The sequence below is a fragment of the Stegastes partitus genome, unplaced genomic scaffold (assembly GCF_000690725.1).
Source record: "Stegastes partitus isolate 25-593 unplaced genomic scaffold, Stegastes_partitus-1.0.2 Scaffold21, whole genome shotgun sequence".
NCBI classification, from domain to species: Eukaryota; Metazoa; Chordata; class Actinopteri; family Pomacentridae; genus Stegastes; species Stegastes partitus.
The window spans coordinates 131221-152404 of NW_007577752.1; the positions used below are offsets into that span (position 1 = coordinate 131221).

The following is a 21184-nucleotide window of genomic DNA, read 5'->3' on the forward strand; positions in this document are numbered from 1 at the left end:
ATTGCTTTCAGGAGAGGGCTGGGAAATAAGACACAGGCACGCCTACAGTATGTTCCCTATGTTGTCACCTTATCACCTAGAAGGGATATCAGTATGTCTTTGAACGACATGTGACACCAGAGATCCTGCAGCTGGCTGCAAACGCCACTCTTCCCTGCTGACCTCTTGCCTACATAGTTTGGAGTCTGATCCTTTTTGGCTGCTGCAAAGCTAAGCTGGGCTGAAAGCTGTGTGAGCATCAGAAACAGGAGGGGTGGTGATGGAAAGAAAGGAGGAAAAGAAAACTAGGCAGAAAGAAGCGAGGGAGAGACTGAAAGAGATATGGAAAGGTGAGGAGGTCAGGAAATAGTCACAGCCAGGGCTTGTGAGGAGGAGGATCAGAGATGACAGCTGGCGATAAATGTGCTGTGAGGTCAGAATGTCTGTTGGCACATGCACGCGCACACACGTGTACACACGTACACACACGTACACACATACACACACATGTACATGTGTTTGTGTAGAGACACACACACACACACACACGTACACACACACATACACACACACGAGATAGGATGCCCACCTAGGCCACTGGCTGGTTTGATCTCAGGAGACTGGCGTGAACACGACTGGAAGAGTCGATGGGATGTGCAGCCTTTGGATGAATGGGTGGGAGAGGTCTCAGAGAGGACCTAAGTGGGGCCATGGAGACCAAGGGTTAAGACTGAGACAGTTACCCAGGGGACCCAATGTCTCCATTTCACTTTATGAAACCATTACACTTGTTACACACACACAAAAAAAGCAAAAAGTAAAATAGTACAATTGCTTAACTTAAGTGATTTACTGGAATTAACTAAGAAAAATCCAAATTCACATTCTGTTGTTATCATCATTATCATCCTGCCTACTGCGGAGACACCGAGTCTGTACCTCCATGGAGCCCGTCTTGCGATTGCGGATCATGGGGGATCTTCGCTGGATGTTGATTGGCTCTGAGACAGGAAGTGCCTGGTCTGGCTGGTCCTGAGAAAGGTCCTCCAGACTGCCCTGATTAGGTTTTTTGTCCTGATTCTGATTGGTCAGAAAGGATGACTCAACATCATTGCATTCAAACCTGTGCATTATGATTACTGTATTTTAGTGCATTTTGAAGACTCTGTATAATGTAAAATTTTCAACATATACAAGAACCTGTGCAATACAAGTACTTTCCACTTATGGAAGAATATGTGCACTATCAGTGGTTTTCAAATATAGAATAACCTTGTGCAGTATAAAAATTCTGGCAAAATCTTGAATTTCTACATATAAAATAATCTATACAATATGAACAGCACTTATGTGTGTCTCTTGTTTTTTATATTCTCCACTGATATTCCTACATTTTTGCATTATTCCCTTTGCTGCTGTAACACTGCAAATGCCCCTGCTGTGTGACTAATAAAGGATTATTTCGTTTCTAAGAAACAAGAGATTGACATTTCTAAGCTGAACTCCATTCTCAACTCAAATAAACTTGACTTTAACATGTAATCCAATGACAAATGTTGTTTGTTAATATAGTTATCTTCACAAGAGATTAGCAAACTATCATTAATTGAACATTTCAATGTAAAGACTTTTTATGTATTCTTTAGCGACCATTTAATTTTCAAGAAAATGTGTTTTTCCTCACAATTTCTAAAAGAAATTCCACACAGTATAATTGTAAGTGTTAAATTGCTGCAAGACATTGTCAAAACAGTGAGTCTTCACATAGACAGACTTTCCTCAACATAGGGGTACACTCGGGTTTGTCCGAATAGCATTTACTGTTCTCCAGATATTTGGGGCAATTAATGATGGATATCCCGAATAGTTGGGAGGGGGGGGACGACGACATTCAGAGATCAAAATTGATATCCCGATTCTAGCACAGCAAACGAATAGTCGGTTATTCGACTATTGGGTGCAGCCCTAATGTACACCAGAGTGACAGAACATAAAAATTGAAATACCGTATACAGATACATGTGAAATGCTTGCCACCAACAAGAACACACTAGGATTTTTTTTAAAAAACCTGGTCAGACTTAGTGTAACTTCCCACTGGAAGGCATAGAACCAAGGCTAACAATGCCACACTTTTGAACTGTGTGCACGTTGCTGTCCGTCATCAGTTTGGTTTTAAACATGACCAAACCATACAGATTTTACAAAAGTATAGACATTTGATGGAAATGCAGCCACGCCTGCAGCTAAACAGGTGCAGACTAAATCATTTATCTCACTCCGGGTATAGCTATGCAGCTTTGTGCATCTTCTGATGCACAAAACTTAGACACTTAATGCAGCAACTGAATCACAAACTCCATTAAGTTAATTGAATGTAATTGAGGACCACATCTATATTAATAAACTAAACAATCTGCACAGTTTTATACCAACCAGCACGACAAACACTGCAGAACCTTGCACAACACAGACACACATATTCACACACCTCTGAGGATGCTGGTCGGAAGCCAAAGCCAAGAGGTACGTTCTCTTCATCTTCACATCCTTTGACTCCTGGACTGAAGTGAAGCTCCACATGGAAACGCTCCTCTGAGGAGGGGTCCTGCTCAACACAAACATTAATGGTAAAGGGAGGACACACAAAAAGGTTGTAAATGAAGCTAAAGCAATATGATTGAATATTTCACAACTCCTGAACCCTCTGAACCACAAGCAGTTTCTGGGCTTTTTTGGCCCACATTTTTACTCAACTGTGGAATCATTTTTTACTGTAATATTAGGTGTTGCACCTCTATGGAAACAGCACACTCATGGCTAAAAGCAGAAAAGACTCAATCATTGTCTTCTGTGCAATATGACTCACTCAGGATGCCATAATAATAATAATATACATGAAAAACCTATAATCAACTTGTACAACATTTCCTAAGTGCTCACAGGTATTAACAAAGCTGGAAAAAAACTGGTGGGTCTACATGCTACACATTTGTCTCCATACTTGTCCTATATCTGAACTAAACATGGCCTGCAGTTCAGCCGAGGAGTTACAGAATTTTTTCACCAATGGTTTCACAATTGTGCCGTTTTGTAGAACCAAGATTTTTGTATTTTTTTATAGAATCTGTTTTGTACAAACACTTTATTTTTGACAAATGTTTAAATAAGACATTTAGTAAAAATGATTTGATAAAATAGCACAACCACAAGTTTAGATTTGGACTAGTTTCCTGACTCAACGGTCATCACAGCTAAGCAGTTAATGGATGTTAGAAAGTTGAAAATCTGACGACTTCTGCTTTCATAGTTTCTTTCTATGATAAATTATGCAATTTTTCTTTATCCCCCCAAGATAGCCTATCTTTCAAACCTGCCGGCAGGGTTTGGGGTTGAGAGAATTAATGTAACCAAGAAGGTTACATTTCACTTCATGCTGCTGCACAGTGATGCAGCACTCAGCAGACTGACCTTATTGTTGTCTTCATACAGCATGATGACTATCTGTGTCATGTAGTTGAGTTCAGTCACAGCGCTCAGGTAGTCCATTGCCTGTTTCCACTGCTGGTCCTTCTCCTCCTAATGGACACACAGCAAAGAAAAGACATGAGTGCACACACATACAAACACATTGATAAAAGCATGCATGAAACAGCATGGATGTGCACACATTCCTGCAGGCACAAAGTGAACATCAAGTCTACAGCCTCATTTAGTTAAGTCAGTTGACAACCTTTACAATAATGAAGAACAATATATAATAATAACATCTAGGGCTGGTGGACATGGCTGACTACATCATTTATTGTCTGAAGGGTGTTGCACATTACATCAAAGAAAACTGTTTAAAAAGCTCTTGGAATCATTATTTTGGACTGTAGAATTTGAAAAAATGAAATTAAATGATAATATACAAGTATCTTTGATTATCACCAGCCTACATTCATTACTTCTGTATATGTTGTCTAAGTTGTACATGTGCGAAGACAAATGATCACAGATATGTTGTTTCTTAGGCATCTTGCTAAAAGAAATAATTAATGAAAATTACTTCTCAGTGGACTTTATTGAAAAGTATATTTTATTATATTATTACATTAAAGCTGACTGTTTATAGAATTACCAACCCTACCACCTTCAAAATGTTATTCCATTCTAAAAAGTATTCCTGTTTGCATTGCACATTAAAATAGTTCTCCCCCTATAGCTCGCTATCTTTTCTGTCAAATCTCCATCCAGAAAACCAGCACATACATCCAGCAGTCCTCCGTAGCGGAAGATGCTGAGCAGGGAGTGAACGTGGCTCTCGCTTGTGAAGTAGAGGCGTGTGCGGACATGACGACCAGGAGACATCACGCCTCGAGAATACCTGAACACCAGGGGACAGGACACGGCATAAACACACGCTGTATATACTGTACACTGTATATGTGTAGCCTATATACATGCAAATATGTTTGTGTGCGGCAGTCTCTCACAGGGGGTGCAGCTTGTTGACGGCCTCGTCCTCATGGGTCCTCTGCAGGTCCAGCTGGATTTTCTTCAGCAGAGGAACACAGTAAGCCTGAGCAATGTCCAGTTTCTCTGCTTTGCTGATGCCATACTCCTGATGTGGAAGAACAAAGAGCTGGTTACACTTTCATTCACTTCTGTTTACTTGTTAATTTTACTGGGATATGGAGCCTTATTTTACAAATATCTGGAACAAAAGGCAGAGAAACACTGGAGCATCACAGGGTGCACAAAGACATCAGTGACATATTCTTGTATGGAGGGCTTAATATGAAATTCCATGGTTTTTCTGTGAATTCCTTTTACCTGATTGCGTTTCACTGCTTATGCTAATGTTGCAACACTTAAATCTTGCCACATTTTTGGATCAATACATTTTGATTCAATGCTCAAAAGCAAAAATAGTGAGATTCACCAGCAGCTTTTTCTACAGTGGTTATGAAAGTCACGTGCGATTGCAATAAATATTATCTGCAAAAAGCCTTCTGGCACAATTCCCAAAAGTGATCCATTTATCAAAATTTGGACTCCTCCAAAATATTTATGTAAAAGAGACAACATCAAGTTTTTCTCAATGGAATACAAATTTTACAATAAATTCAATATTTTAATAAAAACAAAATAGTTCCATATTAATGCACCTACAACTATGCCAGTGATTAGTGCCATTGTTCTGCTATAACCTGTGGTATGACTATGTCAGCCAGGGCACGGGACAGTCTGAACAGCTCCAGTGTGTCCTCCAGACTAAGTGAGGCGTTGTGCTGGGAGTCGTATTTGATGCAGTCGTAGATGTCGGGGATCTTGCTGATGTCGTAGCGTCCGTTCTTCATGCGGAAGTCTCTCTCCAGCTTGGACCAGCGCTGCAGCATCAGCTCCAATGTCTCACTGTGGTAAAGCTGCAAGTCTGTGGAAAAGCACAGGATAACCAATCTTATCTTCAACGCGGCCTGAACACACACAGGTTATTGTCTCTTAGACTGACACATTTGAACTTTTCTGTCTCATTCATGCTGACAGAAGCCTGCAGACTGAACCAAAGCTTGCAGCCTTAAAAGAGTAAAACAGGTTTGATTTATTCGCCAACTGCAGCTGATTTTTTCTCTCCAATACACTTAAATCTGTGCATAGTTACTCCAGGTTCACACTACCTGAAGACTTGGGGTCTTCCAGTCTCTTCCGGATTTGTGACGTGAGGCTCTGGATGAGTGCATACACCTTGTCACAGGTCTTGACTGGATTCTCTATGACAGTCATAGAGTTCACCAGTGATGGACTGCTGGTTGGGGCCAGCTGGGATACAATGGATACAAAACAAAGAGAGGTGGATAACATTTTCTCAATAAAAGCATGTCAAAGAATGAAGTCAGGGAGGATGTAGACAACTTATCCACCAACACATGCATGGGCAATTTTTGCTTAACAATATTTTCACAGTTCTTTGGATAAGCTAAATCTTTTCTGGAATGAAGACTTAAGCATGTCCAACAGTTTAAACTGAACTTGTGGCGACTTACAAATAAGAAATTGCATCACAAGAAGAAGAAGCAAGATGGCGCCGCGGATGGTCGCCTCGGCACTGCACTCCCTAGGAATTTGTTTGTTTGTTTAATTTCTCTGTGTCTGGTCATCTGAGTCCGTTAACTTACAGCAGAGAGGAGCTGCTCAACATCAGAGAGTCCTCTCAGGACACGTTTCCTACTCTTTGCTCAAGTCCAGAGAGTTTTATTGAGATTTTAGTTGGAGGGCCAGCAGCCCTGTATAGGATACAGAGAAGGCGCAGACGACGCAAGCGGACCGGCACACTCGTTAAAATCTGTAAGCGCGGCCTCCTCCCATTCATTCACCTGGCGAACCTCCGCTCCCTGCCCAACAAAATGGATGAGCTGCTCTCCTCTTCAATAGATCCAATAAGGACTTTGCCCGTTCGGCGGCCCTTTGTTTCACTGAAACCTGGCTCAGTGAAGCCGTACCTGACGCCGGACTTCACCTGCCCGGCTTCTCTCTCCACCACGCGGACCGCGTCACGGAGCGATTGGGGAAATCAAAGGGCGGCGGAATATGCTTTTACATAAGCGAAGATTGGTGCACATCTGTCACAGTTCTGTCTAGACATTGCAGCCCTAATCTGGAGTCATTTTACATCAACTGTAAGCCGCTTTTTTTTTTTCGCCGCGGGAGTTTTCCTCGTCGGAGTTTACATCGCCCCCCAGGCCAATGTGAACGAAGCGCTGCAAACTCTTGCTGAAAAAGTTAAACGATTTTGAACAGAAACACCCGGACTCGCTTTTTATTGTCATGGGGGACTTTGAGGTTGAATCAAAAAACTGCCAAAATACAAACAGCACATTAGCTGTCCCACCAGAGACAGCAACATACTGGACCACTGCTACACCATTATTCAAGAAGCATACCACTCTGTTCCCCGGGCGGCTCTAGGACACTCTGACCACTGTCTGGTCCACCTCATCCCCACATACAGGCAGAAAATAAAATTTGCAAAGCCTGCTGTCAAAACTGTGAGGAAATGGACCACTGAGGTAAAGCAGGAACCACAAGCCTGTTTTGACTGTACAGACTGGAGTGTTTTTGAAGCTGCCAACAACAACCTGGATGACCTGACAGACACTGTGACTGCGTACATCAGTTTCTGTGAGGACATGTGTGCCAACCAGAACCTTCAGAACCTTCAGTAACAACAAGCCATGGTTCACCACCAAACTGCGACAGCTCTGCCATGCCAAGGAAAGAGGCCTACAGGAGTGGGGCGAGAAACACACTGAGGAAAGAGACCAGAGTGGCTAAGAGGAACTACTCTGAGAAGCTGAAGAACTGGTTCTCAGCTAACGACCCTGCTTCAGTGAGGAGAGGCCTTCAACAGGTCACCAACTACAGGAGACCATCCCCCCCTGCTGAGGCAAATAAAGACCTGGCCAATAACCTCAACTCCTTCTAATGCAGGTTGCACCCCCCGCAGCCCACCTCTCATCCACAACACAACCACACCAACAACCTCTGTTACACCTGAGACTGCTCCCCAAACCGTTTTATGGACTTCAGCTCAGCCTTCAACACCATCATCCGTGGAATCCTCTCCACCAAACTCTCCCTCCTCAATGTGTCTCCATCCATCTATCAGTGGATTAACAGCTTCCTGACAGACAGGAGTCAGCAGGTGAGGATGGGAGACATCATCTCTACAACCCGGACTGTCAGCACTGGTGCCCCGAAGGGGTGTGTCCAGTCTCCACTTCTCTCCTCCCTCTACACCAACGACTGCACCTCCAAGCACCGAGCTGTCACACTCTTTAAGTTTGCAGACGACACTACAGTCATCGGCCTGATCCAGGACGATGACGAGTCTGCATATTAGCAGGAGGTTGAGCAGCTGGTGCTTTGGTGCAGCCAGAACAACCTGGAGCTGAACAAGCTCAAGACTGTGGAGATGAGAGTAGACTTCAGGAGACAGCTTTTGCCAGGCTTCCCCTCACCATCAGCAACAGCCCTGTGTCAACTGTAGAGTCCTTCAAGCTCCTGGGGACCACAATCACTCAGGACCTGAAGTGGGAGAAGAACATCCGCTGCATCCTCAAAAAGGCTCAGCAGAGGATGTGCTTCCTGCGACAGCTGAGGAGACACAGTCTGCCACAGGAGCTGCTGATTCAGTTCTACACCGTCGTCATCAAAGCTGTCCTGTGCAGCTCTGTCACTGTGTGGTTTGGAGCAGCCACACTGCAGGACAGAAACAGACTGCAGCACACAGTCAGAACAGCCGAGAAGATCATCGGAGCCCCCCTGCCCTCCATCCAGGAACTGTACTCCAACAGAACCAAGAAGAGGGCAGGGAACATCATCATAGACCCCACTCATCCTTGTCATATACTGTTCTCCTCCCTCCTCTCCAGCAGGCGATACAGAGTCCTGCATACAAAAACTACCAGACATAAAAACAGCTTTTATCCCACTGCATTGACCCTGCTAAACAGCTGAGCCATTCTCAGCCATAACACTGCAGACTACTTGCACTGCCATTTTTTGCACCCCTGTACATATATTTTTTTTCTGCTAGGTGTGTATATTCTTGTATATATTTATCCTATTTTATTTTTTATTACTATTATTTATTTCATTTTATTTATTTATTATTTCTATAGTTATTTTACTTTATTGTTATTCTTTTCCTTGCTAATTCCTAGGGTGGCACCAACAGCCGGAACCAAATTCCATGTATGTTGTGCACATACTTGGCCATTAAAGCTGATTCTGATTCTGATTCTGACAACTTGTCAAATTATGTGATGTAAACTTTCCTTTCATGATTTTGTGTTGGACAAATACCTTTTGATAGTCCTCCTGTGAAAACTCCTGGTCCTTCTGCATGATCTCATGCAGCCTGGCCTTCACCTTCTGTTGGCAGTCAGTCAGGGAGTCGCTGTCGCTGTCCAGCAGTCCGTTCATGTTGGCACTCTTGACCATCTGAACCAGGATGGGGGTGAGCTCCCCTTCTAGAGCCAGCAGACCCTACAGAGAACCCATACAAATTACAGTTATCATGTAAAATATTTAGAAAAAAGACAGAAGAATTTTTCCTCTAGAGTGCTCATTGTTTTCAAAAACAGAGATTTTCATTCAAATCTTATTGTGGACCCCCCGATTTTAAGAATCCTAATGTCTTGGGTTTGGTTTGTATGGAGCCCTGGAAGGGACATGGAGAAAGAAGAAAAACAGGAAGAGGGGGAAAAAAAAAAAATAGAGGTATCTTGTGCGAGATATCGCAAAACTTTCTCGGGATCTTGCAATAACTTTTGTAAGATCTTGCAAAACTATAGGTATATATACTTCTGAGTCTTTTTGGCAGTATGGAGAAATGACAATGGAGGACACCCACCCATACGAAAGTTTTATTGAGTTTTATTTTGAAATTGGCCTAAAATATAAAGTCATTCAAGTAAGAGGCACAGTTTTCACAAAACGTCCAATAAAATTGATGTGACTTTTGGAAGATACCAAGATCCCAAGAAAAAATATCAAAAAAAGATATAAAAGATACCTCTATTTTTTTTCCCTCCATCAGTTTTTTTTTTTCTTTCTCCATGTCCCTTCCGGGGCTCCATAGGTTTGCGCATAGGCTCCATGTAATTTTGTCACATTACAAACGCTTAAAGTGGCATTCTCAAAAATGTCTGTTTTCTCCTCTTTGGCAGCACCTGTGGTGATAAGCAGTAATTGCAGGTGTATTTCTGAAGCTCAATATTTAGAGGTCAAACAGTCAGCTGGTAGTTGCCATCTGTGTCACCACTCCATGAAAGGGAAAAAAACTGTGCATTGCTTCATACACATACACACAGGTGAGCTAAAGAACAAGTCTGTCACGTTAGCTCCGCCTTCCTTCCCTGGCAGAAAGATCACTGCTGGTTGATGAAGCACGCATTACTCACTGTGTGTAGCTGGTGATTTTACACAAGAATGTTGCCACAGATACTCAGTTCATAACAATGTAAATGATTTTCATTTATTTTCACAAAATTTAACATTTAATTTAACAAACCTAAGGAAGCGATCCTGTCATCTTGCAGGGTAGGACTTCCTGCATCACAGTTCTACTTCAGCATCACTTCCTTTCAAACATGTTTGGTTAAATTACTTCAATATTACAACTAATTATAGTATTATATTATTGGCCATTGTGTAGAGTAGTTTTACAGTGTTTATGACGAATTGTAGATAAGCTGGCAGCTCGAGCTGCAGCGACTGGGGAGGGGTGGATGGAGGAACTTAATACATCTGCACATTCTAGAGTTAGCAATGCTGTGGAGTTACATCTGGGCCATTTAAGGCATTAAGGGATTCCTTAGATGGTAAAAAAAATTGTACATATGCAGCTTTCATACACAGTTGTGTTTTAGGGGGTTCATCGATGACCTGCGAGGGAGAGTGTTAATGTAAAAAAAAGTTACACAAGTTTAGTCTTCCAGGTAGGGGGACAGAGTTACCTTAGCAAAAGCAGCTGCCGTCATCTGCACCCTGCCTTCATCAGATGCGTAGATCTTCAGGTCGTGGCGGTAAGTGCTGTGCAGACGCAGGAGGCCACAGCCAGGAAAACCCGCATAGTCACCTGAAAGATTGTGCAGAGTGAAGCATCACAGTTAACTGGCCTGGTCACAGCACTGAGATGGACTGTACAATAATGTTTACGTAGCGGCCAGGTCGGTGAGGTAGTTGCAAGAAAAGAGAAAAAAAAATGATGTGCTGATTATACCCAAAAGTACCAAAGATTGCCATTAAACGTATGAAACACAGCACCTGTGCAGGTGCAACATCACTTTCAGTTCAAGTGCACTGTCTCCAAAATGTTTTGTAAGATTTTGACAGACTTCATTTCCCTTAAATGAAAATGTAAACGGTGTGGTTTCAGCTATGAATAAAATGAAGTGAAAGTGAAGTGAATAGATGTTGAATAAACCCCAAAAATTACTGATGACAGCTCCCTTGCAGATGAGATCAAATACGTTAGATTACCTGTTTGGAGAGAGACAATAAAAGTCTTTTAACATGCTCAATATTCATGAATTAATGTTACATAGGGGGTGGATGCATACTAACACTACAGATCAAATCACACTGATGCTTCATGCATTTCTCTTTAGTGGACAGCCAGGAAGCCTGATGTTAACCCACTGATACATTGTCTTATCATGCCTCTTACTTAACAAGAAGATATGTTTCGGGACTTATCTCTATTCTGAGCACTAATCCAGGCCAAAATAGACCGGCTTTTATCAAACAAACAACATTTCAAGAACTCATGAAAAAAAAATGCAGTAGGATTAGTGTGAGATGATCCGCGTTAGCTGAGAACACTACACTGCAGTCACTTTCGCTGCTTGTGTTGCATGTATGACCAAATGACCAAAACAATGTTTCCTGTGGTGGATCACCTTTGGAACACAATAACAGCTACACAAACAATTCATAGCAATCTTTGTGTTGGACAAACAGGACTAGTCGCCAAGTGAATTAACCAAAATCATGATGAGATGAGGAGAGATCAGAGCACGTTAGTGGACGCAGCGACAAACGCGCAGAATGAGAGAGGAGTGGCAGAGCATTGATATCCAGCAAACCCTTCTCTTACCAAAGTCAATAGGGGACTCACAGCCAAGGGACCGGCGATTACCGGCTAGTAGTTTACACAGTGCAACAACACGTAAGAAGAGAAGAGCAGAGTTAATTGACAAAACTTGTGGTGGAGAAAGAGGAATGAAAACAGTCGGTGGGATGAGAAAATCACCTTCTTTTCACACAAAGAAGCAACACTGGGACAGGTTGTATCTAATCACTGCATCTACTTTCAGTTTTGCTTCAGGTTGTTTGCACAGTTTAAGGTGTGTTTTGCATGCACTGAAACAATGCATTAAGAAGGAAAGCCGGAATAAATGAATGACACTGAGGTGTTGCTCATTTAAAGGCTCTGCAAGAGATTAAGTGGAAAGAAACCTTCATCTAACTCGAGAGTTTGTCTTGTTATTGTATTGCACACTGTGGTTAAGAGGGTCAGGGTGAAGGTGCTATGTGTAGACTTTTGAAACATTAAAGAGTAACAGCATATTCAATTTTAAATGGATATAAAATAAAGTCGCATTTCTGTCTCATGCAGTGTGAGCAACATTCTGCATGGGTGTGGTTCGGTGTGCTCAGCTGTACTAAAGCCAACACCCAACTGCTGCACAATAGTTGACTGTGAAGTGCTGCACAGGCTGTGCAAGACATATAGCAGCTGCTGGATGGCAGTGTGAACAGCATGTTTAGCCTGGGTATGGTTGACTCTTTCAATCCTCATTATCACAAGTGATTCCTTTAATTAAATACTGCAAAAATTAGTTAGTACCACAGTTGGTGCTCTCAAACTTGAAACCTATATTCACTGGCCACTTTATTAGATAAACATCAGTTTTAATACTGTCAATACAGCTCTGCCTTTAACTTTTCCTGCACAAAGCTTGTCTGTAAATGTATGCTAAGTCAATTATACTTTTTATATAGAAGTCAAAGTTAGTGAAGTATGTGAGTTAGTTGAATATCTATTTCTAATCTTCTTTCACCCTATGATTACCCTATGAAAATTAGAGAAAAAACCTCAATATAATGCAATGCAGTTCAAAAGAGCTACAAACTAGAACCCTAATAAAGTGGACAAAATCCGTTCCTTTCTGACAGTGTCAATCAAAACTGAACATTATTATCTTCCCAAAGGAAGAATTTATGGCTGAGATAATGTATTGGATTGCACTAGAGAGTTGGAGGTATACCTAATAAAGTGGCAACTGTTTGCAATTTCTGTTCATGTCTTTTGATTCCTACTTCTTCCAGTACTGCAAATCTCCATTACAGCTTCCACTCTGGATGTTTGTTTAATCGCTGACCATAAAGAGCAGCAGCCTTTTGATGAGTACGTTGAAATCAATGTAGACAATACAATCTTAAGTCAAGGTCCACCTCCTCTTTTATTGTGATGTTGAAAACACAGTCTTCATCGGCAGATGGAGTCAGTATGGAACTGCCAATGTTTAAACTCTAATCTGAGCATTATTAGGGCCTTGAGTTAAGACTGTTATTCCAAATGCAAAGAGTGGACCATGAATGAGGCAAAATAGGAAGCAGTGGGTGCTGGAAGCCCGAATATCTGGCTAGTCAACCTTAAAACAACTAAAACCATCTCCACCCCAACTGTATTTGAGACACTGAATGTCAGCTTTGCAATATCGACAGTGTATATGGCAGTGTTTTCAGAAACTAAAAAGAAGGGCTGGAAATAGACATTTATGCAAAAACAAAGGCACATATGGTAAGACTGGCGGGACTGTGTGACTTGTCTTTGTCCCCTTGACTGTAAAGAAGAAATTGCCTGTGATAAGGTTTGAACATTTGTGAAAAAAACCAGAATAGAAATGTTGATGAACTAACTTGAGGGGACCTGGAAATGCAATTTATAAATACTTCACGTGAAAAGAAGCATTTTTTCCCCACTGGAAAGGTGTTTTATCCAAAGCAAAAAGAAACCCCAAACAAACAAGAAAGTAGTAAGACACTGTAAGTACATATACTGGCTAGAATGTGTGTCTGGTTGGTACCTTGACCTCCAGGGTACATGCAACGAAAGGCCCTGCCCAGCTCCTCAGCCTGAACCCGGCCCGCAGGCGTCAGTTCCCCGCCCCACTTCAACACCAGCAGCAAAGATGGACTGTCCTTCTTCGAGTCTGGAAAAATAGCAGCAGAAGGTACCTTCAGAACCAGAATGTATTTCATACAGCATACTACACAAGTGAGTTAACCCCTGTGCAAGAAAATAATTACATATCATATTGTCTCTAGTTGACATGAAGAGTATTTCTTAATGAAAAATCTAAAATAAATACGTTAGAAAGACTAGATTGAAAACACAGCCCCCAAAGCAGAAACTCAGAAAATCTGTGAACACATAAACAAAATGAGTACACCTTTTATTCCATTTACCCCAACTTCATGAACATGGTTATAAAATGATGTGTAAACACCTGAATTCTCAACTTTTGAACCTACATATCTGCATCATGGCTCCATGTGGAAGAATTAAAGAAGAATTGGGGATTTGAAAAATAAAAACTTGACTGTCAGACCTCAAAGGATAAAGGCAGATTGGTGGTCAACTAAAAATAAGACAAAACACAGTTGTGGCAGTAATCATCTATCTGTTTGTCTTCTTCGGCTTATCCAGGTTGGTGGCAAGCAAAACATGTCATTCCATAGGTCCCTCCACCTAAAATTGTTTGGGTCAGATGCGGTGCAGCATGTTTAAACCTGGACAGGAATCCCACAGTAAATTCATAGTCCTGACAGTGAAGTACGGAGATGAGGGTGTGATATGAGGCTGCATGAGTGCAAAAGTTGTTGTGGAGATGACATGCCTGTGGATATACCAAAATACTGGCTGACAGGCTGATAAGATGAGTCCCAGTCTGCAGAAGCTTAGAAGAAGAGAAATACTCCAGCATGATAACAATTCAAACCAGACTGCCAAAAATCACACAAGAGTTTCTAAAGAAGCAACAAGAAACAGAACACCTTTGGGGTATTTTAAAGAGAAAGGTAAAGCAGCACAACCACTCCAGCAAAGAGTATCTGAAAAAAGCAGTATCTTAAGAATGGCAGAACATCTCTCCTGAAATGTGTGCAACACTGGTATTCTCTATGGTGGGAGGACTGAATTTCAGTAATGAAAGGTGTACTGCCTTTTGTTGCACTGAGTTTCTACTGTGGAGTCTATGGAAATTTACTCTAAACATCTTTAAGGAAATTCTGCTTCTTTGGTGACAGAAGAGATATTCCTAGAAAGCAGTACATTTCTTTCTGAAGTTTCATTCTGCTACTTCATATGCACAGGATGGCCCAGGAGCACAATATATTATTCAGCTGACAGTATCTTGATCTGTAGGTATGGAGGGAATGCCTCTATCTGTGATGTCAATTAAAAAGATTGTAACATTTCAGGATATTTGTTTAAATCTTTAATTGTTTAAAGCTTCCTTGTATGAATAATAAGATGCAGTCACCTTCTATTTCGTAGCAAGATGTGTGTCATCTTTTTCCATGTGAATCATCTTTATGATCTGGCATACACACCTATACAATATACATTATGTGTACATTTGTTTGTACCTTCTTCTTCACTAGAAGCTTTAGGTTGGCCGTTCCGCAAGTAGGTCAGCTGCACTTTCCTGTTGATACCTGAGAAATGACCATACCTGGTGGACACACACACATATACACACACAGACACACACACACCAAAGTTTGATATGCACACAGACAGGCAGACAGAATTTTTCCCATCTTCAAGAATTTGGTTGAAATGTTTAACACCAAACACACATCTGACCACGATTCCATGTTTATTACAACACAAGCTTAAAAGAAGAAAAGAACACGGCAACGACTTCTTAAAATCTGGCACACTGGTCATACACACAACAAAGTACCAGTATTAGCAGTCGGTTTAATGATGATTCAGTCACTCAGCAGGTACTCTAGAGTTTAACATTACTGACTTGTAGCTCCAATGGAGCTGTGCATATGGTTTTAGTGTGTAACTGTGTGCGTGTGTGTGTGAGCATAAGAGAGAAAGATAAAGCAAACACAAACACATATCAGGCACTTCCACTTGCCCAGCTGTAATAAGAATTTGGCACATCCTGCAAACTATTGGCCGCATAGTGTTCTCTAATAGACAGGCAGCTGAGCAGACATCTCAAAAAGACACGTGATGATGGACCCTGAACCGGGATAAATAACTGTGGCAGAGAGCCAGAGAATTCGAGCGGGTGAGAGAAGCTCACACTTAAAAATCATAAAGGGAGGGCTTAGTGGATTAGGATGCTTTGTTTCACCCTAAAATAGTCTACAAAGAATGAACAAGGACACATGTGAAAGCAGTCATAGGGCCTTGGAGCTGTAGATGCCGAGAAAAATGTGCTCTAGGGCTATCAGTTTTATGCCAACTTATTAAAAAGAATCAATGTTGTTGTTAATATGCATGTGGAGATCACAAATGTGTCTCTCAAAGTTTTGACACAAAAACATCAGGACATTCTCAACAGTAATGCAAGAGTGCTATGTATAGGGGTTTATTTTAAAATCAGATGAGCTCATGTAAAATGAGGCATGCAAATCCTCAGCTGGGTCGTTATGGTGGAGTATGAGCTAGCAATAAAGTGACAAACATTTTTTCTGAAGTAGATATTTAGCCTTTACTCCCTGGATTTCACGTTTGTAAATCCAACCTCTTAATGACCAACTAAATCTACTAACTTCACGGCATAGAAATGGTTTTATCCTCTAGTTTGGAGCTCTACATTCAGTGCACATTTGTAGGGCTGATTGATTGGTAGGTCAGTTACAGTTATATCCAACCAAATTATCGCAGGTCAAACAGTCACTGTTACATTGATAAGGAGATAAGTGTTACACCAATAGGCTTTCAGGGTAAGCCAGTATTTTTGGGAGCTGAAGGAACAGACTGCCTGTGAACACTCCCACGTTTTCACAGCTTTTAACCTTGACTGAGTGTTTACTCTAAGTTGGCTTCCCTAACCATGTCAATGAAGTTGTTTGTGTGGCTACATTTAACTTGTCTGTGTTGTGTTCCTGTATAGTTGTGCTGCTGGGAGCCCCAGATGATAAAGTTCTATCTGTCAGACATCATGTGAAAATGAGCAGGTCCACACTGGTCTGATTCTGAATCTGTCATTTCTGTATAAAATAAAATGATTCAATAAGCTGCAAATAAACCTATACTTCATTTAGGTTAATAAGGTAGCAGGTAGACTACACTTAGTGCACTGTGGCCCATTTAGTTCATCCTGAGGTGATTCTTTCCTCTGTGACCAATTGATTAGTTGAACAATAGGAACAATATAAGCCGGCAAAGACTGTCTTTGGTTGACTACAGCCCCACAAATACGATCATCTAGTTCTTCTAAATTATTAAATTAATATCCTCCAAGTCTATATGGAGAACAGCACCAGCAAATTACTAAAATGAGCGTAGTAAATGCAGATGAGAGGCAAGAGGAGAGGAGTCCAGCTGATATGTGGTGAGGATAGCATGCACACGAACCAGCACAGCACACACTGATATACACACACAGAACCACAGTGAAATCATCAGAGACATTTGACTGTGTATGTGTCCAGTGTTAATGGCTAAAAATGAATGGGGTTTAATGGAAATGATACAGTCAGTGTACAAAACATTAGGAATACTTTTCAAACATTAATCTAAATGTACACAATCGAGGACTAAACTGTCTTTTTACCTGATTGTACCCCTTCATCTACCATTTTAATGGGTGAAAATAGTGGAAAAAAACTCCCAGCTTTTACCTTGATTCATCGGGTTGATCTGTGTCAGAGAAAGATGTGTAATATTCCTAATACTTTGTACACATTGTCTAGGTTGACTAAAGAAAAGGAGGGTGGTAAAACCTCATCCTTTAAAGTGAGAAGGGAGAGGGTGCGTACTGAGTGTCATTCAAGCTGGATTCCCTTTTGGAGAGAAAGAAGGAAGGATGGGTGGGCAGGAGAGAAGAGAGGTCGAGGAGGGAAGAAAAGATAAAGCAGTTAAAGACAAGACAAGAGGGAGGGAGCGTTCTCATGGTGAACATGTGTGTGGTTGTGAGTAGGAGAAAGATGACTGGACCCTGTTGAAGTGTTGAAAGATGAGGCTAGTTTTGCATCATGAATCGCAGATGCTGCAGAATCCACTGATGGATGATGATGGTGGGAAACAGAAAGGTGATGACTAATGGCGTGTGTTTTTTGTGAGAGGGAGTGTTTGATGTGAATTGTCACTCACATTTCCAGAACTGTCTTGAGTTGCTCCAGTTTGGATTTCTTCTCCTCAATCTCACAGTCATTGTGCTGGCCCAGCTCAACTAGCAGCAGGCGAGCGATATCCAGCACTTCCTGGAAGCACACAGGCTTTTACGTTTCAAGCAACGCTTTGCAGTTGTTTAAAAAGAAAAATGAATCTAATGAAAAACGCATTTGAGGCTTTTATTATCCATCATATTTGATTATGTCACTAATACTTGTCTCTCAGTTTCATTTTCAATTGTTCACATTGAGCATTTTCTAAGAGCTGAGAGATTCATCATGCTGGTACTACAGACACCTTGCTGAAATGGAAACAGTGGAACAAGTAGGCACAAACTGGATAATTATGCTGCGCAGTGTGTCTGAAAAGATGCATACTGCTCTTTATACACACAAAGGCATGTTGGACAAAAGGACACACATTGAGCACGGAGGGCACAGTATGTAATTTCGAACACAGCCACTGAAATTGGAAACTAGAGATATGAATAATTTTTTACATTTTTGTTTAAACATGACACTCTGAAGTAACTATCAAACATGGACACCAATCGTATAGGTCTACGCTTACTCTCAGAGTAAACAAACTCTGAGAATGTCCTGACTGAACAACATTGAACTAAAAAGGCAGGCAAGATGGCAGTTTAAAAATGTTTGATACAATGACAGGATGAATGCAGTGTTTGAGTGGATTTAGACAGCCAATAACAAATATTTAGACAACAAAACAACAATGGTTTGTAATCCATAATAATTAAAAAGGACGATAATTACACGGTGTGATATATGGAAGCATGTCTGTGTACGGCTACAAACCCCTGATTATTGTGAAAAATGATTCAGTCATAATGTGCCAACAAACAGAAACAAACAGGCAGAGGAGAGCGAGCGTGGGAAAAAGAAGAAAGAGGCTACAATCAGCCTCACTCACCTGCAGCTGTTTTGGCTTTTTTAGCTTTAGCTTTCCCGTCTTGTATCCTCCGTACTTGTCAAATAATTCAAAGAATCTGGTTGAATAAAAAGAGCAAAGCAGCAGGATTTACTAACGCAGACACAGTGGGTGAGGGAAACATTGTTCAGGTCACCTGAGTTTTTCTGTGATTAAACTGAAAGAACTGTTGTAAATAAGGAACCACTAAGTATATTAACCCACTGAACACCAAAACCAGGTAGTGAGTTTGAAAGAATCGCCAAAATTAAACTATTAATCAGAACCAGAAGCTGTAAAAAAAAAAAATAGAAAGAATAGTCAGATTTACTTTTCAACAGTCCTTAATGTAATCATTTGTTACTTTATCACTCTATTATTTTGTGTTATATGTCTCATTAAAACAATTGCCAAGAATTGACCATTTGCATTCATCAAATTCTGATCTAAACAAAAGTTTAAGAAGCACTTCTTGACACAACCATGAAACCATAATTATCTCAGCTGCAATAACCAGTCACAAAGTCAGCTGAACTGCAGGCCATGTTTACACAGAGCAAAGAGGATGGAAGATGTATGGAAACATTAAAAAGTAAGTAGTACAATACTTATATATATATGGTACGGTTTCCTCACAATTAAACATAAGACCAAACTCTCCCGCACAGTAAACCAGGCCAGCAAAATCATTGGATCACCACAACCCCCCCTGGCAGAACTGTACAGCCGATCTGTGATTAGGAAGGCCACCCTGATCACCGAAGACCCTTCCCACCCCCTCCACCACTGCTTCCAGCTGCTGCCATCAGGCAAAAGATACAAGGTTCCACTGGCCCGGAAAAACATCTATAAAAAATCATTCATTCCCACTGCAGTAACCACTCTTAATAGCCGGAAATGAACACTTTGCTGTTTTTAACTGCCCCTAACGTCCTTTTAATTATGGCTGTACTTGTATGTTGTTTTAAATGTGTTTGTGTTTATGCCTGTCAAAGAAAAATTTCTGTCACTTGTGACAGACAATAAAGTTTATCTTATCTTATCTTATCTTATAGTATGTAGAGTCCCTGTATTTTTTCACTTTTTGTAACACAGTGTAACACATAAATCTGTCCTCACATTGATTGTTGGACAAAAGTATTTCACAACAAGCTAAACATTTAGCTGAATGGTTGTACTCGCTGAGAGAAGGAGAGACATGTTAGGGTCAAATCCAGGAGACTTACCGAGGATGCCGAACCTCCATTTTCATCTTTTGCTTTGGTGTGCGATCACCATGTCGGATGATGGCAATAACACAGCGCAGCTCCATCCTGAAAAAATTAGAGGATGTGACAGGATGAGATTTTTAAAAAAAAGTATTTTTTTAGCCATCACTCATTGGCTTTAACAGAAATACTGGTGTTCATCGAGAGTGCCACTGATATCAGTGGAACAGATGAGGCTTCACAGTGAGGGAAGACTGAGTTTTCAAGTGTGAGAGGAAGTCAGTGGGTGAGTGATCCCGATTACTCTGTGTTAATGTGTGAGGAGTGTTTTCCAGTAGCATTGTTTATCCAAACTAATTTTCTGAAGCACGTGTGTCCTGTTGGAAATTTGCATAATCCAAACACGACATGTTTTTCAGCATAAACTTGACTCAGAATGACAAAAACATTTATTCAAATTAGTTGTAAGTAAATAGGTCATGGTGAAGTGATATATTTTAAAAGTGAATAGCCTTTATTTAACAATGAATTTTGTAACATTTAACGCATAGTTTTCCAAGCAATATTTTGTTTTTCAGTCCGTACATCGTTCCTGAGGTTGTTGGGACGATGGGGATGTCTTCAGCTTCCATGGGGATGGACCAGGGGATGTGGAACTGGGGGGCCAACTCCCTCATTACCATGTTCCTGGTGAGACAGACAAAAACAATAACGCACTTAAAAAGTGCATTGAATTAGGCTAAAAGACACATACTACACAGGAAAAGGACAAAGGCAAATAGATACGTCATTCATTCTGCAGGGCCTTCCTTGTGCCAGCCAGATTAATTTTAATATTTTGACTCAATGTCCAAAGTTGTATCTCAGATTTCACTGGTGATACTGTATGTTATAGTGCAACCAAAAAATATCCTGTTAACTTTGTGCTTGCACACAGCTTGATCCTGTCTTATAGGGGAGAAAAAATCGGTAGAGAGCTTTGCCACCTGAACATGAGCATCCATCACTGAAGGGAAGCTACATTTCCTGTCTTACAGCTTCAATTTGTAAAATTTATGACTAGTAATGCATCAGTTACTTAGTCTGGAAGAGAGGTGATAAATCAAAAACAAAATATGTTGTAAAACCGACAGCAGGACCCTCAAAG

The 21184-nt window shown here is 41.0% G+C and overlaps 1 protein-coding gene across 3 annotated transcripts in view; it reads right to left on the reverse strand.

The window, feature by feature from the left end:
* ppip5k1b (diphosphoinositol pentakisphosphate kinase 1b) overlaps positions 1-21184 on the reverse strand; it is a 67048-nt gene that overhangs the window by 24235 nt on the left and 21629 nt on the right. For all 3 annotated transcript variants that reach the window (XM_008293904.1, XM_008293897.1, XM_008293888.1), the window contains exons 10-25: positions 20623-20724; positions 20056-20142; positions 18833-18908; positions 17882-17991; positions 15187-15272; positions 13623-13748; positions 10485-10606; positions 8830-9012; positions 5643-5784; positions 5175-5398; positions 4458-4585; positions 4234-4348; positions 3451-3558; positions 2471-2587; positions 919-1059; positions 569-677 (exon numbers count right to left, since the gene is read on the reverse strand). In XM_008293904.1, the coding sequence (XP_008292126.1) occupies positions 569-677; positions 919-1059; positions 2471-2587; positions 3451-3558; positions 4234-4348; positions 4458-4585; positions 5175-5398; positions 5643-5784; positions 8830-9012; positions 10485-10606; positions 13623-13748; positions 15187-15272; positions 17882-17991; positions 18833-18908; positions 20056-20142; positions 20623-20724 (1976 nt within the window). The remainder of the gene's footprint in view (positions 1-568; positions 678-918; positions 1060-2470; positions 2588-3450; positions 3559-4233; positions 4349-4457; positions 4586-5174; positions 5399-5642; positions 5785-8829; positions 9013-10484; positions 10607-13622; positions 13749-15186; positions 15273-17881; positions 17992-18832; positions 18909-20055; positions 20143-20622; positions 20725-21184) is intronic.